Raw genomic sequence first — 18,781 nt, forward strand, 5'->3', positions numbered from 1 at the left:
GGAGAAACGAAGAATTTTTCAAAACACAATTCAACCCCCCCTTCTTGTGTTTTTCTCACCTTCAGTGTGGTTAGTTGCTGATCAGTTTTTTTAAGGTTTCACTGTGTTGTGACGTGGAGTGATATATGAAATGAAATTAAAAAAAAAAAAACAAAGAGAAATCAAATATTTTATTCAGTGAGTACTCAAGTTTTTCTTTTTTGTTCCTAAAAAAAGGGATTATTTTTTAAAACAAAAATTGAAATAACCCATTGAGTTGGTTTGGTGACGTTCACTTGTAACTTTTGAATGAGCTCCTCAAAGTCTTAGATTTGGCAGTGTCAATTTGGATGTACTAGTTTAGTTTTAAAAACAAAAAAAAAAAAAGTAAAATTGAAATATTTTTATAAGCTTTAAACAAAAATTGAAAATTAAGAAACAAAGAAAAAAGATAGGGAAAAGAAAGTAATTGAATTAGGATCATTCTTCTTCTAGGTTGGATGTTACTGTTCTGATACCATGTTGAGAAATGAGAACCATGGTTGAGCTAAACCAAGAAAATAAAATGAGAGAAAGATGAATATTTCGAATTAATAAAATGAAGAATGTGATAAAAATTAGGGTAGAATACACCTTTGTATAGTGGTTAGTGAGTGATCCAAGGTAACTAACCTAACAAACTTCCACCTAATCATAACTAACTTCTAACTGCCTTAAACCAACATATCTAACATGAAGGGTTCATCAACTCTTTCCATTATGTACAGAATACCCCATTATCACTACAAATCATAATTAATATCAGGATTTGGCTCTAATAAGACATTCTGTCTAATGAAATCATTACTTGTTGAAAAACAAGCGGGAGGATTCACACAGCCTTGAGCAGAAGTAGAACCATGAGCTTGCCAACAGTAAGATCTATTTTCTCCAAAGTATGATGGAAGATAAATATTTTCGAGATATAGTCCTTCGCATGGATATGTATCACTGCAGGCAAATTTAATGGTTTCTTCGCTGGCCGAAGTTCCTATAATATTGATGAAGGATATGTTCGCCACTTGAACAGCTGAAGTCTGCATCACAATGCAGGACCATTACATTATTGCAGAAAAAAATTCTTCAGTTGAATTAAAATTATTATGAAAGTTCATTAATTTGAATCCTAGTAGGAGATTGACAAGAATGTATGTCACTGACATGATTATAATCAATGAAAATTATGAAATCAGCTATTATATTCTACCAAATCATAAAGACATTCAAAACTATATTGGCTATCTCCTCAGATAAATAAATAAAATTATACAACTATTAATAATGTGTCGCTGCATGTACATGTAAACTTACAAAACGACCCTGCAAAAGTATCTTAGATTCAATACCTGATTCTTGCATGGAAGTCGGGAATCACAGTAGTATTGATCAATTATTATTGGATTGGACACATTTTCCATCAAGATATCCTGAAATGTGATATTGGAGGCAAGACCATACCCACCCTAAAGAAAATTTGACATGACTCAATCAAATTGTACATCACTGGGTGAAATTTAATGAGAGCGAAAATGTAAGGTTACCAGCTTACCTGCCATGTTTTGATTCTCAGCCCATTCTTCGTGTTCTTAAGATAAGCTCCATAAACATTTACATTTTCAATCCTCTCCCATGCCTTTGATTTTCCCAAGCTACCAATGCTGAAAAATAGGTTCGAGTATCTGCTAAGAATTATACTACTTAGTGTACTAATGAACTAAAAGTAAGTATTAGTTTCACCTTATGCCATGGCCTGGACCACAGGAAAAATTTCTGATCCAGATCAGTGAAGAATTTCTTACTATGGAGATGCAGTCATCACCTGAAATGGGACATAAGCAGTGAAATGTTTTTCTACCGACACATTACTTGACATAAAGTTTATTCTGGAATTCTACAAGACAGTAATGAAAGTAAATAAGATGTTAAATTGCCACTTAGACCATTATATCTTTGAAGTTCGGTAAAGTTAACGTTGCATTAGGTTGAAGTTAACTCACCTGTTTTTATGTCACTATGATTAATCTCAACACCCTTTGTTGCACTAATGTGGATTCCATCAGTATTAGGACTGGAGGAAGGCGCTGATACGTTGAGACGGGATACAACAACCCACATACAGCTAGTGAATGCGATGTGCATTTTTTGGCTATTTACCACCGTAAGGTTTCTGACTTTGAGACTCTTGCATCTATGAAAAGTCAGGGCCTGCAATGCAAACGTAGTTCATTATTTCATCTAATAGATTCATACCTAGTGTATCATCAGATCAGAGAAATGAACTGTTTAGCTCCATATTTTGAAGCGCCACTAACCGTTGGAGCAGGATGACATGGCTGCAAAAGGAAATTTTGAAGTCATTATATGATCACTTAGTTTAACTGATGAATAAAGTTGAACTAATATGAAATTAAGTTTGTGAGATAGCAATACATTTGTAGCGTTAATCTTGCAAGATCTGGACCACCATTCTTGTCCCATTCCATCTACTCTCCCTCCACCACCTACAGAAAGGTGATTCACCCGGTGGATGTAAATCCACTTGCGCTTATTTAAGCCATTCCACACCTCAGGATCTTGCGGTGCAACTATTGTTCCTGAGATCTATAATAAATTATAAATGGTCAGAAGTAAATAAATATTTTCCAAAAGATACACTTCATTCAGGAATTGAAAGATGCATACGACAGAAACTTGATTAGAATCACAGAGATTTTACACGCTCTTGGTGCTTACCCTCAAAGTGATCTTTGATCGACATGGTCCACCGATGTCAATTGGATGGACAAGAAAAGTTATCCCATATGGAAAAACAACAACTATAAATCCAGATAGAGAACAAGCAATTTTCCAAACCTCTAGGAAGGCCTGCAAGATTTTTTAAAAAAAAAGAAAAAGTTAATACATTGTTTATCAATTCATCATGGTTGTCCATGTGCAAGGATGACACACAGATCGAGAATGGTCCAAATTTATGGTCTAAGGCGCGCCAGATTAAGGTTCTCGTCTGAAAAGGTGTGGGTTCAAATCCCATGCTAAACCTAAAACCTTTCTTGTTTGGGGCTTGTATCAGAAAAACAAGTTGGAGTTTCACTAAACTTCACTTCCGGAAAAAACCAAAAGCTCGCCGAAAATGCAGCTGAAGTTAATCATTGTCTGCCATAAATGGTGAGAATTGAGAAAGTCCGTCTAGTCACAGTTCCTTAATGAAGAGTTCTGATGAAGACAATGACGGAGTCTTTGGTAATGATACAGCTAAAGAACTAACTTTGTTATCATCTAAAGGTGCAAAATTTGTTGATTAAGTGTTTAATGGTCCAAATAAACATTGTTTAGATGATTTCCGAATGGATAAACATGTATGATACAAGTTATGTGATATTTTAGAAACCACCAAGGTTTATTACGTGGCAAAAATCGAATCAAAATTTAGAAGCAATTAGCAATGTTTACGTTCAGTATTGGACATAATCTAAGGATAAGGACTGTTCAAGAACTATTTCATCAGTCTGGTGAAACTATTAGTCGTCATCCGAACAATGTTTTGAATGCAATAATGTTCATTTCCAAGGATTATTTTCAGCCTCCTAGCTCTGACGTTCCTTCAGCAATCTCTGAAGATCCTAGATTCTATTCCTATTTTAAGGATTGTGTGTAGGAGCAATTGATGGTATATATGTACTTTTTCTCGTACAATCAGGACGGGCTACTTTCACAAAATGTTTTGGCAGCATGCTCATTTGACCTTGAGTTTTTTTGTTATAGTTTAGCTGGCAAGGAAGGATCTTCTACAGACTTATCAGTTTTAAAATTCAGCAATCACTAGGAGGTATAGGCTGCAGGTCCCTGAAGGTAAATACTACCGGGTAGAAGACAAGCATCCGAATGTGCCAGGTTTCACTGGTCCATATCCTCGTACTCCTTATCACTCCAAGGATTTTCCCAATGGTTACCACCCACAGGATGCATTTGAACTATTTAATCAACATTGGTCGAACCTTTGGGGCTTTAAGGGCGCAATTTCTTATATTGATGATGTAAAGTTAATGGTGCCAGTTTGTGCATTACACAATTACATTCACATGGATAAACCGTATGATTGGATTTTTAAAATGTGTGAAAAGGATGCATCATATACCATGGAGGAATCACTGCTACATTAGACGTGGAAATATTGTTGGTGATTTCCAAAATAATGGAATCACTTTAGAACCAAAAGTTGTAACTCTTCATGGAAACCATTCATATACATTGGAACATTATTATTTATTATAGATAATGAACCATGACATTGATTCAAGTGTATATGGTTATAACCTTTGGCAAAGGGTGCTTAATGAACCATAACATTGATTCAAGTGTATATGATCATAATCTTTGGCAAAGAGGTGCTTAATGGACCATAACATTGATTCAAGTCAAAGGGATGTTTTCTCTCATGTGAAGAGTCATATAATGCACTATAAATGTTTGGCATTTGGGCGTTAGTTGGACACACAACAAGAACAAAAACACACAATTTTGGACAGAAAACAGAAACCAGAATTTTGTTGCATTAACAAAATAATTCTCCATCATTCTCTTACTCTAAATCATCTATCAATTCTCTAATGCATGAGTGAATTGCTGGAACCATAAATCTGTAAAATACTGTTAGGAGATACACTTGGTGTGGTTGTGCAATACACGTCAAGGAACTCATGGTATCCTGAAGGGGATTCGCCGATCATTCCTTATTGCATCCAATATACAGTTATTGGTGGGGGCGAATCGAACCTAAAGGTTAGTATGGCAACCCCATACGCTTTGAGTTTACATGCATAACTATTAAACTTTTCAGGTTTCAAGTGCAGCAGCATCTTCCCAACAATCAAGATATACAACAATCTTTGGAATTTATGTGCACACTTCATCATAGTCATCTTCATCATCTTCTTGGTCAAGTTATTGCAGCAGACCCCCAACACAAGTTCCAACAAATACATCCAAAATCGAATGTTGGGACCCAAAATCCAGTATCAGGGTCTTAGTTTTAAATGCTGAAAAATTGCACTTGTTTCACAGTTAAGGGTCTCTGACACAACAATCTTTGGAATTTATGTGCACACTTCATCATAGTCATCTTCATCATCTTCTTGGTCAAGTTATTGCAGCAGACCCCCAACACAAGTTCCAACAAATACATCCAAAATCGAATGTTGGGACCCAAAATCCAGTATCAGGGTCTTAGTTTTAAATGCTGAAAAATTGCATTTGTTTCACAGTTAAGGGTCTCTGACACAAGTTATAACCGAAATGTGCAATGAACTTATCCATGATTCTTCTTTAACTAAGTTTATGTTCTAAGGTTAGGTTTGAATATTTCTAGGATCTTTTGGATATAATAGGAGACTGTTGTTTTATAGTACTTTATCAGTGTACATTGCCATTTTGTTCTTAAAATAGAAGCATGCTTGCTTGTTGATCACGTCTCATTTTTTATATCATGGTAATAACTAACAAAGTACTGTGTTTATAGTTGTAGATAAAGACATATAATAACATATTATCAAACATTCATTGGCTATCCTTAAATGTCCTAAACATTTTGTTTGCTATGAATCTCAATACTACATTGCACTATCTTCTGATTTTACATTTGGAGTAAAATCTCTAGAAATACTTGCTTCTTTACATCAAAGAGCACTATAATTCATTGATCAATGAAACAGTAACATTTTGTAGATCTTAAAAATCATTTGAACAACTGAACCAACAACTTTTTTTTTTTGAACAAACTGAACCAACAACATTAAACAAACTCATAACTCAGGATTCAAATAAAATAAAATAAAGGACAGAAAAGAACCTGTGTGTCATCTTGAAAACCATCACCTATGGCACCAAAGTCAGTGATGGAAAGAACCCGCCTGAATTTGGTTCTGGTTTTGATCATCGACCCGGAACGTGTGAGTCTGATGAGAGAGTCGAGCTTTTGTAGTTGCGTTTGTGGATGGTAGGTGAGAAAAGGAGTAACGAGTATAGTTATATGAATGAAGAAAATAACAAAGACATATATAGAAGAACTCATTCCTACCGGATTCTGTTTACTAGGAAATAGTTCAGTTCGTTAACCTAAAGACAGTATATTTGTGTGAATCCTTGTGTGTCTAAACATAGTGTGCCGCCTTATTTGTATTTATAATAGAAATATTATACTTAATCAATTATGATTAATGATAGAATCAATTATAATAAATGTTAATTAAAAAATGACAACTAGCAAATCAATGAATTATAAATTTATAAGTTAATTTTTATTTGGCTTAATAGCACTTTTGGCCTCCTATGTTTGAAAAAGTTGCGATTTTGGCCCCCTATGTTTAAAAACTACAAAACCGCCCTTTATGTTTCGGTTTCATTGCACTTTTGGCCCCCCAAGGCAAAAAAAATAAAAAAAATGACACGTGGCACCTCACTTAGGGTGCCACGTCAGCGTAGACCGAGTCAAAATTGACACTGGGGGCCAAAAGTGCAACGAAACCGAAACATAAGGGGCGGTTTTGTAGTTTTTAAACATAGGGGGCCAAAATCGCAACTTTTTCAAACATAGGGGGCCAAAAGTGCTATTAAGCCTTTTTATTTTATACATCTAAATATCATAAATCTCTCACCGTTCTAGTTAGTAGTGTAGTTAATTCACATGATTCCAGGTATGTTCCTTTTCACAAGTGGTTAGAGGAAAATATTATTGATGTCGATGAGGATATTATAGTCCATGTTCTGGCCTTGTGTTATGAGATATGGTGTGCTAGAAATAATAAATGTTTTGAGGGGACTGATGTTGATGTGGCTGCCACTAATCAAAAGGCACAAAGATCTATTGTGAATTTTAAGAGTGTTAGTACGGTGTTGGTGGAGACACTAAGTGGAGGTCCAATTTTGCCAATATCTAATTTTCATTGAACACCTCCTTTTAGTGGTTTCTATAAGCTTAATGTTGACGCAGCGGGTCCGATAGAGGGTGATAAGTGGGGTACTGGTGTTGTTGTGAGAGATTATGAAGGTGTTGTTGTTGGTGCTAGTTCTTGGCAAGTAGTTTCATTACCAGATTCAGAGGTTGCAGAAGCCTTAGCTATGCAGAAAGGTTTTGAATTTGCAAAAGACGTGTCTTTTCTGAATCTTATAGCAGAATCAGATGCTTTAAATGTGGTTTCAGCGTTGAATGCTCACCAACAATCTTCCAACTATGCTGGCTCTATTATTCGAGATAATATTAGTTTTAAGGGTAGTTTTCGTAGTTTAAATTTTTTGCATATTAGGCGTGAAGCCAACCAAACTGCTCATTATTTAGCTAAATATGCTCTTAAGAATTTAGATTGCATATGGGTCGAAGAAATTCCGCCTTGTATTTCTGCAGTCTTGGCATTTGATTTATTGCCAGACTTTCGTTAATTAAATTGTCTTTAACGTCAAAAAAAAAAAGTTACTAATCCTGGTATGTAGATGGCTCGATGATGTTGTAAAATGATAAAAGAGAAACCTAGTTGCTTGGGTTCCAGTGGCAAGGAGCTCGTTCCAAGAACGTATCCGGGGAATACCGGGTTCGATTCCCAAGGGGAACAACTCTTAGTCAGTGCACATGCCTCTACGCACGAGCCGGATTAATCGTCCACCTTTAGGTCGGAGACCCGTGCAAAAGCCAAAAAAAATGGTAAAAGAGGGACCCATTTTGTATTAGGACTTGTATTTTCATTTAATATGTTTTCCGTATAAATATATGAATAGATGGGAGTTATTATTACGATGATGAATTAGTAATTAAAATAAAGGGTTGTTTAATTTTTCTATGGAAAAATATGTTTTTGTTTTCTATAAATATTTTAATTTTGTTTTAATTCTCCTAAAAAATTTCTTCAATTTTTTAGTCTTTTAAAAAAATTTAATCACCACTTTTAGTCTCTTTTAAGTCGACCCGTGTGTATCATTTAATTTTTTTTCAAAGTTATGTTTAGATAATTATAAAAATTTCTCGCAAAAAATTTATAATTTTTTAACAAAATATGAAATTTTATGTTTTTTGCGTATAAAAAGTCATTTCTTGTCAAAAACCCTATATAATTTCTTGTCATCAAAACCTCACACTTGAATTCTTACTTATCCTCGAGCAAACTTACTTGTAAACTAAAATTCCTGACAAAATAACACCCCGTACTTACTGACAAAAAATACCAAAATGGAATTCTACCCCTCCGACGATGTAGTTATCGTCGTCTTTTGCATTTTTTGTTCATAATAGTATGGTTCTCCATACTTTAAGTCAATCGGTCCACATGAAGCATCACATTGATGAAAATCATAGCATAGTCTTTTTCTACCTAAAGCTACTTTCTTAACATTGAATAATGATATTCTCACCAATCGACATGCACATGCCACTTGACGATACAACTTGAAAGTATTCTAAATGTGAATCAAGGTAAATACAATACACACATTTTTAGAGGGCTTTCATGAGTTATATTATTTGACTTAGGTAAATGGTAAATTTATTTGGAAAAGTAGTGTAAAATTGGAGTTAGGTGTTAGAATTTCTTCTAATATTTTGTGGGCTGCAATTAATTGTTGGTTTTGCTTTTAATAAAAACGGACTGATGTTGTGATCCATTTGATGATGTTTATGCCCTAATAAAAGTGATCAATAGATAATGGGCTTTCTGGGCACATAATCTGATTTGTGTAGAAACATAGTGTAGGCCCAAACACTAGGGTCCATGATGGGTGGTACCTAGGGTTGCATGGTTATAAATAGAGAGGCTATGTCCCTTTCGACCAAAAAAAATAAAAATGCTAGGTTCCCTTTGCCATCACTCTGACAATTCTGCTCATTAGCGGTTTGCTCCATCGAAAATCCTAAGTTTGGAGCATGTGAAAAGCAAAGGAAAGTTTGGAGTATGTGAATGACAAAGGAAGACTTTGTTTCAAATCTTGGCGAATCACATAACAAGTAAGTAAGTGTGTTCTAATTTCATATAGAGCTATGTTATTTGTACATCTAAAATTGGACAACCAATGCAACAACCTTTAATTTTGTGAGGAGCACATAAATCGAAATCAGACAAAATATTAATAGCAAATAAGTTGTTGGTTGTACAATTTAGTTGTTCACATATCATTCCTCTTTCATATATAATATTAGGCTCTGATACCACATGTAAACCATATAGTAATTCGATCTCGTTTATTAAATTGTTTACACTAATTTCATATAATAATTAGATCTCGATTATTAAATTGTTTACATTAGGTTCTCTGCTACTTGTTCTTGATCAATTAAGTAATTCCACAACCTTGAATATAATAATGTTCTGTTTAAAGGAAACAAAATTAACCCGCCTTAAGAAAAGCAATGGCGGAACACCGCCTCATCGACCACACTTCTTGCATATTAATACGCAGTTGTAAGGACTAAGGATAGCAAAGAAAATGAGTCGTCAAGGGGAAATATTGAAACCATAGCTGTAATATCATGCGGTGAGTAGCACGTGTCTTTAATAAATTTTCCAAATAAAACAAAGACGGAGCTTGAATTTCTTACTAAAAATAAAAATAAAAATGCATAAAACTATAATCAAATATTTAACGACAGATGTAAAATAAAATAAGTCAAAACAAAATATAGTAGAATTTAACAATGTAAAATTATAATTATATTGTTTGAATATGTCTAACAATTCAAACAATATAATCATGTCTAACAAAAAGATAATTTCTCAAGGCAGTGTCATTTCATTCCTTTCAACTCCATTACATCCATTTCCATGTCAATTCAAACAACACGGGGAGTTCGGTATTTTTGTTCACAAGAGTGTGGGAATGATGTAGACATGAACTTTACACAGCTGAATACCATGACCTTAATACTTGACTCACCATTACTTACATGCTCTAGAAAGTTTCTTATGTATACACAACAAAAAAAATTTAGTACTCGAGAAGAATGAATGTATCCAATAGACCAATACTCGTAAACATTGAGGATCACAAACCAAGTACAATCTTTGACAACATACTTACATGCATATACTCTATATAACGAACATGCAGAATGATTAAAGCAAGCCATCCCTACTTCCTACCAAATGTATGAAATTGTTTTGAATCTACCCACAACAATTAAATATTAACAATTCATTAGAAGCATTTGTTGAAACCTCCAATTGATTGTAAATTTTATGATGATTTTGATGATGAATGAACCGATTAAAAGTGCTAACTAGCAAGGAACAACCTATTATCAAATTATATTTGCTATCCTCTTTTTAGAAACTAATTTACTTTTATCCAGTCAAAGAAAGAAACAACCAAAGAAAGAAAGAACAGCCTATTGTCTACTACACTCACTCAAAGAATCTGTTTCGTCTTCTGTGTCCACACTCTCGTCGTCAGAATCGGTAATGAGATCAAAAAATGCTTCAAGGCAGCGGGGACTTTGATCATTCAAGGGAGCCTTGCTGCCATGGGCACGCCATTTCTGATCGGCTACCATATCAGGAGAGAGCCCCCACTCAAGCAGTTCTTCATCTGTATGATGAACTGCCAAGCTGTACTCTCCACCACTCCCCAACTGCATCACACGGAACTCACAGTTTCCAAAATTGTTGAGAAGTTCAAATTGTTCAACTGTCCATCTAAACCACCTCATTAGGAAAACTCGAGATGCCAACCCATGTGACACAATTATCAGATTCAAATCGTTTGAAGGGTTATGATTGAGCCTGTTCATGTCAATGTCCCTCCACATAGATTCAAGAAAACCTGCAAACAAGTCATCTCCAAATTAATACCAGCTAATCCCTCTGCATTACATTAGTTTAAGACGTAAGAGTAATAACTACACGACAAATCAAACTGTAAAAGAATCCAGTCAAAATTTAACAAAATTTGATAATGGTTGTTGGATAAGGCGAAAGCTATTATCTAGCCCAGAGTCAATAACAGCACCAAATCATTCGCGTAACAAGTTTAGCTAAAAAGTTCTGTTTGTTTAGTGTTTTCCAGTTTAAACATGACCTACAATTAATCTACACCATAATCCTTTTTTGTTCAGTAACTTCATAATTTTGTCCATAAAAGATAAAAATTGACGGTATTAGTTTTGGAAAATGCTACTTACTAAGCATAGGTCCCTAGGACTTATACATGTTTTAATATTTTTACATGTATGCAATAAATGTATGTTTCAGGAATGCATTGTAAACCTCTGTTTTTTACAGATATACTATTTACTCTATTCTCTTATTCATGGGCTACTTAGACAGTAAATAACGTGAACTGCATAAGTTCATTGAATGGTTGAGAAAAGACTAAATTATTTTTCCCGTATTGTGTACGCTCAGATGATGAGGTCTCTGGCAAATGTATATAAAGATACTGGAAAAATAAAGAAAGGGTTTTCATTCATTTAATTTCAACAGACAATACGCACACGCATATAAGAACAATGACTGTACTTCATTTCGTGTTGCAGCTTTCTACTACCCATGACAGATTGATCTTATGCCTTTACTAGCTTAGCCACCATGCATTGCATGGTGATAACTGAAGGCTCATGGTGCTCACTGTTATTGCTCGATGTACAATTATCATGAGCCATTTGTCTTGTATGGAAGGATTTACAAAAATAGTTTGATCTATTGGATAAACCATTAATTTGATATCTAAACTATATAACTCTTCATCCAATTTGATCCATGAACTATAGAAATAGAATAAGTAGTCCCTAAACTATTTCTAATCTATCAAGATAGTTCCTGAGCTATCATTGTCTTGACTCTTGCCTATTTTTAAAGGAATTGAGCGACTAACTTAATGATCAAATAGGTGAGACAGCGATGGTTTAAGAATCAAATTGACGGTTTATTCTTATATATCTATAAGGTAGTTTTTTTTTTTTTTTTTTCAGTTAATTCTCTTAAGCTCCCGTAACACTACATTTTCTCTTCAATTTTATAACTATAAACTAATTTTACACGATAAGCACTTGTGTGTTTAATTTTCAGGTTTTTCTTATGTGTTGAATTAACTTGTTTCCTAAGCATCATACATATATGTCTTTCCTTTTTCATATAATAGATTATCAAATCAATCTCTAAATAATAATGGCATTATGGATTGATTGATTGATTGATTAATGCAACTAAGAAAATTGATTAGGTGAATAACTGAATTGAAATTACATGAAAAAGTGAGGAATTTACATACTGGAAACACGATCGAAAACATCGGCAGCAGATTCTCCCTCAGGAAAACGATAGAAGAATCTACCAAAACGCTGACGAGTTTCTTTAATAGCATCCATACGTTCCTGAACCTGAAAATTACCAAAATCCTGTTCACGAATGCGACACTCTTCTCTAACACCAATAACACGTTTCTTGGAGAAAGATTTGGCGAGTTCACGAAGAGTGGATCTGGTGCGAGTATAAGGTGAAACGTAAAAGTAAACACGCCAATCAGGGGAAGAAGAAGAAGAAGCGATGACGTGGCGAATACGAGAACCGGTAGAAAGTGCTTGTGAAATGCCTTGAGGTGTTAATGGAATCTTGTGATCTGGTGTGATTGTGTATGCACCTGGATCTAAGTTTCCTTGTGATTCACCGTGACGAACGACTATGATTCTCTTTGGAAGTACTCCGGAGGAGGATTTTTCTTCTCTGTGCATTGCTATTTGGAAATGATGCTGCTGCTTATGTCGATTCTTACATTCATTATTATTGGCATTGCTGCAACTGGGGTTCATGCTTTCCCACTCTTCTTCTCCCCACCGATATTATTATTTTATTCATTTCTTTTCATCATGCTGCATGTGCAACGGACGACTGCCATCTGCATTTTAAAATATCTTCTTTTTTTTTTTTTGTCTTTATGAGTCATAATAAATATTATTTTTCACTTTATAAGTTACAATCCATTTTTCTAAATTTGTCTTATATTTGACCCACAAACTAAAGAGAGAGGGAAAAAAAAACTAATTTAATCTAAGGTTAAATGAGTTTTTTTTTTTTTTTTATCTTTATAAATAACTTAAATTTTGTTTTTTCGAACTTTAGAAATTTACAACAAGTTTTGGTTATGTTTTCCATCATGACTTTTGATCATTGTTTTTAAATCAACTAATGTGTATCTTTCACAATTTCAATAAATTTTTAAGGAGATATATAAGAAATAAAAGCTATAGGAGCGTGAACCGAGAACCCCAATCTCTGACCTCTCTCTAGGTTATTCACGCCGCCCTAATCCCTCCCAATCAAACCTCTCTTTCGCGATGTAGCGGCAAATGTAGGGTGGTGCGACGATCGACTTGGCCATCCGCATCACTCTCACACCAAGATCTCAGTGGTTTGGTCTTGGTTTTTTGGTCCTTCGTCGTTGTTGTCTTCCAGCGGCGGCACATGTCTTGTGCTTTTGTGACGATTGAGGTGTTCCGTCCGATCGGTTTCGAGATTGGAGGGGCTCCCTGTATTGGTCTTGAGAAGGTTTTTTTTTTGTTTGGTTGTTGTACGTGTTTCTATTGAGAGTTTTCTGTTACAATTGATGTGTTAATGGGTTTGTGTTACGGTGTTGTTGGTGTTTTGATTGATGATTTTTTCTCTCTTACGGTTGTTGTGTTATGGGTTTGAATGGATGGGTTTTGGGTTGTTGTTGTATGGAGGTTCATGTTGGTTGGAGATTGTTGTTAATGGTGTTTGATTTGTCTCGTCTTGCATCTTGAGATAACGGTGATGCAGGTGGTGTGGTTGGTGTTAGCAACATAAGGTGACAGTTGTTGGTGTTATTTTGAGTTAACGGGTGATGTGGGTAGTTATTGGTGTTGGTAAAATAATGTGGTTGTTGTTGTTGGGTCGAGAGTTTGAATGTAAAGTGGTGGTTTTTCATGGTGATGCTTGTGGTGGCTGGTGTTGGTTTTTGGTGGTGATGCTCGTGGTGGCTGGTGCTGGTTTTTGGTAAGGAGTAATGGTGATTTTTGTGGTGGTTAATGGTAGTTTTGGTGGTGGTGGTGGTGCTGGTTTTTGTGGTTGCGCTTGTGGTAGCTAGTGGTGGTTATGTTTTTTGTGGGTTTTCTTCTTGAGTTTACTGTTGATGGGGTTTCTCAAATACATGGATGTTAGACGGTGTAACTTGTTTCAAGAATTGAGCTATGTGTTTTTTAGGTGGTGATTTTACTTGTGCTTAATTGCGCTCAACTGCAGAAGAGAAACAGGGTGCGGTTGCACGGGTTTTTGGTAGGTTTGGTGGTTATTTTGGAGGGCGTTTAGACTTTGGTTTTGGGAGATGACTTTTGTGGTTTTGGTGTTTAGTTTTTATGGGTTTCGAGGGCCCTCAATGGAGGGTGTTTTTGGTTTGTTTGTAGAAGTTTGTATTTGATGTATGAGTGTTCCACGTATATACGTCACAGTTTTTCTTTGTATGTTGCTACTTAAGTCTCATAGCCTATCATTCCTCGTGATAGCTAGGATTATTTGCATTTTGAATAAAATTTCATTTTAGCTTCTTCAATTTTTTTGTTAAGGAGATGTTTATAATATTATCCTTCATCTTTGATTCATCTTTTGTTAAAAAATGTAGACTTTTGTAGGAGAGATATATATAATATATTAAACATAATCGTAAAAAGTAACTTAAAATCTTAAATGATACACATCAGATTACTTTAAAACATGACCATTTAATTTATTCACTTCGATGAACCCATTGACTTTTTATTTTGACTGTCTTGTTGACTTACTATAGTTTTTTGGATAATAAACCATGGATGTTTGATAATTTATGTATATTTGTTGGTCTAACGGGTTATATAAATTTTGATTTCTTTTAATTGTCTTTATTTTTATTATTATTTTACACTTATTGGACTGTTTTGTAAACTTTTTAATTATCAGTTTTAATAAAAATGTGACATGCTAACAACATGTTGGTCTGTCATAAAAAAGGGGTTAGAGGTGAGGATTTCAACTATATATTTGTAGTTCGACCGTTCCACCCTGTTTTAGAAGTGCTAATGACGGGGTAAGATAAAATGCCTTTTTCCTTCCCTAATCTACTGTGTCACCCATGTTGTCTATGTGTTATGTGTAATGGAATTAAAGGACACTAGGTGGACAATAGTTCAAAAGAGGCAATTTAGCCTCGTACCTTATTAAATTGATAAATTGTACCTTCTTGAAATCACACAAAACCTATATTGAATCGTCTATAGCATGATTATAATGAGAAGAAACGTGGTTTGGGACAAAATCATGAAAAATACAACACAACGAGTTAAAATTCCGAATTTTAAAACAGGGTTAAAATATAAAATAAATCAACATAGATAGGAGGCGTAAAACTACATTTAAACAAAAAAAAAAAAGAAGTCTAAAATGAGCCTTCACTCTAAATTTAAAAACATTTGTTTGACCATCAAATGAGCAAGGCTTAGAACGGCTCAGTGATTGAGTCTTTTTTAAGGGGAAATATCGTAAACAAATATTGTTTTTTTAGATTTATTGAATAACATATGTATTTAAACTATATTGCAAACAACACATATTAATTCTACCAAAAAACAACACATATTAATTATTTATTCTACCAAAAAATAACACATATTAATTATTTAATACACCTGAAAAGGAGAATATTTGTTTTTTTTTTAAGCAAAAGGAAGATTAAAATAAATAAAAAGAAAGAGATACAACGATTGTGAGACATTGGACCTGACCCAGGTACAACCTAAATGGGGTTAGGTTATGCAAATTCTATTTTTATACACTAACACTTTTAATCTTATTTAAAAAAGTTTTAATTCATGCAATTATTTTTCTGGTCTCTATTAATTTGCTTGATCCATCCAAGAAGGACAAAAATACATTTTTTTTAGTAGTTTATTGACTATATTCACACATTTTAATCTTTGGAAATTTAGAGTTTGAATCTTGTGGGTCAACGCCCTTACAATACTTATAAGACACAAACAAATATGTTGGAGACGAAAATGAAACAACAAAGATAAAAAAAAAAAGGAATTAGTCACTTTAGTCCCTGAATAGGAAAGGAGTAGTCACTTTAGTCCCTGAATGCAGAGAAATTGCAAAACAGTCCCTGAATGTAGACTCTGTTGGTCAATTTCAGGGACTAAAGTGACTAACGGAGTCTACATTCAGGGACTAAATTGACTAACCGAGTCTGCATTCAGGGACTAAATTGACTAATAGAGTCTACATTCTGGGACTATTTTGCAATTTATCTGCATTCAGGAACTAAAGTGACTAATTCCCCATAAAAAAATATTGTTTTTGTTATATAGTCTAATTGTTATACTATATATTCACTCATTTTAAGGGTACAGAAGTGAGAAATCTAGAGTTAAAAATTTGACTCCTATATATTAATGTCCTTACTGTTACCACTTGAATTGTAATTACAAGGTTTTTTCAATATTGATTTGTTTATAATTTTTTTTTGATTGAAAGTAATTAATATAATTTTGAAGTTAAAAAAATTTCTATGTTGAATATTTCTTGAACATAGATATCTATTTATGTTCAATTTTTTTTAACAGTGCAATTCTCACTTTTATTTATATAAAAAATGAATAAATAATTTATTTGCTAATCTAATAATAATTAATAATAAATTACAGCAAAAAATAAAGAATTGTCTAGAAACTAAATCGAACATAGCAGTATTTTTTTTTTTATTTTTGTTGCGAAGAATCCAGTATTTCTTACTAGAAATTTGTATTGGTAATAATAAATAGAAAAAAATATTGAAAAAGAACGAAGAAAAATTGGGGGTATATGACGTAGACGGGGGTATATGAGATTGGGCCTAACCTTCGAAACGAAAAAAAATAAAGAAAGATTGGGTTTTGTTAAAAAAGGGTTTTGTTAAAAAAAATATGGAGACGCGGGGAATCGAACCCCGTGCCTCTCGCATGCGAAGCGAGCGCTCTACCATATGAGCTACGTCCCCACGTCTGTCATGTTTCGCTGCATTTTATATAATTTAGAATAACAACCGTGCAATGTTACACCTTTATCATAATGCTAGCTACAGTCGCTCATGCACTCTCTTTTGGGTACTTGCTTTTCCATTGGCCCACATCATTTAAATGTAAACCTTTGTAACGTACAACGGGATGATATTTATTATAATTTTCAATATAAAGCTTTTTAATTAATTTTTCTTCTCCACTTCGATAAAAAAAAAAGAAAAGAACTTTCTTCTCCACTCAACCATCAACCTCTCAAATCCCTGTTTACATACCAAGCGGCGACAACTATCTTTATCATCAAGCTCAACAAAATTGTGGAAAGTGAACCAGAAAGGCTAAGATCCTTTGCACTATGGACATATCATAACACACATATCTTGTATATGATGTCAAAGCAACAGAACACAAAATTAGGTTGGGCAGTGGCGGAGCTAGAAAAAAAAGGTAGGGTGGGCCATTAAAATTAACCATTGACAAATTGTTTAAAGCCTCGTAAAATAAATCTATAATTGAATTATTTAAATTTTTCGGGTGGGCCACTACATCACTTTGCGGGAATTTGGATAAACCGAAACCTAAAATCGACATAAAATTGTAGAAAAGCTCGCAGAATAGACCTATAATTGAATTATTTAAATTTTTCGATGGACCACTACATCACTTTGCGGGAATTTGGATCAACCGAAACCTAAAACCGACACAAAATTGTATAAAATCTCGCAAAATAGACATATAATCGTTGATTTTTTAATTTTTGGGGTGGGCCGTGGCCCACCTCAGCCCACGAAGGGCTCCGCCACTGGGTGTGGAGTTATTTTCTCGCAGAGAAAGACCTTTTTTGATATCAAATAACTCAATTTTTTTTAATATTAAAAAATATAAAGAACCCATATGTAATAAAGAAGCATCAGGTCGTGTGATGTATTGGAGAAGAAGATTTGTTGGTGATTCTTTCATGTAATATGATTTTTTTTCTTCAATTTTTTTTAGGAACAATGAGTTTTCAATTAATTGAAACACAACAGGTCGTGTGGTGTATGTGTTTGAGTAGGAGATCGGTGACTTTTCAGATCTGATGATGTATTTGAGAAAGATAAGAAGAATCCATTTGATGTATGTTGAATCCATTGCAAAAAGATTTTTTTTTTCAATTAAAGGACTCTAAACCGGTTGAACCAGTGAGCAGGTTAGCAGATTTAGAATTTTTTAAAAAGTAAGCCATGTGGCCCAATAGTTGAGAAAGTGCCTAAAAGAGAGTGCTTGAGCAACTGTAGCTAGGATTGCTCATGGATGTATATATTCTAATTTTAATTTTAATTATTTTAATGAAAGAAGTCTAATTTTATTGCAGTGTCATAAAATGGATGTTTATATGGTCTACAATAAAAGTGGTGATCCAATTACGGAGGTTTAAAAGTGACATGTTCTGATTCTTATAAAAAAATTCAACACATGTTTAGTATTTGCTAAATTAAAATTTGTCTAATTATGCCTACACTTTTAAATTTTTACATACTTGTTTAAAACATCATACAAAATTTCTTCGCAAAAAAATTAGCTCAAAAATGACTCTTAGGTCTAAATTTTTATCAGTTTTATCTCGTAATTATGACGTTTAAAAAATTAATATTTAATTTATTACATGTTAAAAAATCTTAATTTTTTATAAAATAGTTTTTTGTATTGTTTGTAACATCCTTAAAAAAAAAATAATGTTCTTAACATGTTTGTAGAAACTAGAAAATCATT

At 33.8% G+C, this 18,781-nt stretch overlaps 2 protein-coding genes, 1 non-coding gene and 1 pseudogene across 3 annotated transcripts; 1 reads left to right on the forward strand and 3 right to left on the reverse strand.

Moving 5' to 3' along the window:
• Window positions 1-547: 547 nt before the first annotated feature.
• LOC146911445 (putative polygalacturonase At1g80170) lies at window positions 548-6,143 on the reverse strand. Its single transcript, XM_085724808.1, has 9 exons — window positions 5,864-6,143; window positions 2,752-2,883; window positions 2,449-2,619; window positions 2,331-2,351; window positions 2,016-2,223; window positions 1,756-1,837; window positions 1,568-1,676; window positions 1,365-1,481; window positions 548-1,055 (listed from the first exon to the last, which is right to left on the reverse strand). Exons 1-9 carry the CDS (start codon window positions 6,083-6,085, stop codon window positions 762-764), a joined length of 1,356 nt encoding a protein of 451 aa, XP_085580934.1. The 5' UTR covers window positions 6,086-6,143; the 3' UTR covers window positions 548-761.
• On the forward strand, window positions 3,079-5,133 carry LOC146911446 (uncharacterized; annotated as a pseudogene).
• Window positions 6,144-9,673: 3,530 nt separating the features above from the next.
• LOC146911447 (phosphoglycerate mutase-like protein AT74H) lies at window positions 9,674-12,862 on the reverse strand. Its single transcript, XM_085725290.1, has 2 exons — window positions 12,259-12,862; window positions 9,674-10,812 (listed from the first exon to the last, which is right to left on the reverse strand). The coding sequence occupies exons 1-2, from the start codon at window positions 12,794-12,796 to the stop codon at window positions 10,379-10,381; spliced, it is 972 nt and encodes a 323-aa protein (XP_085581416.1). The 5' UTR covers window positions 12,797-12,862; the 3' UTR covers window positions 9,674-10,378.
• A 4,075-nt stretch (window positions 12,863-16,937) lies between these two features.
• Window positions 16,938-17,010, reverse strand: TRNAA-CGC (transfer RNA alanine (anticodon CGC)). Its single transcript has one exon. It is a non-coding gene; the product is annotated as a tRNA-Ala (tRNA).
• Between the last annotated feature and the right edge of the window lie 1,771 nt (window positions 17,011-18,781).

This window comes from Medicago sativa, chromosome 7 (genome assembly GCF_051527215.1).
Source record: "Medicago sativa cultivar Bolivia chromosome 7, Bolivia_mono, whole genome shotgun sequence".
NCBI classification, from domain to species: domain Eukaryota; kingdom Viridiplantae; phylum Streptophyta; class Magnoliopsida; order Fabales; family Fabaceae; genus Medicago; species Medicago sativa.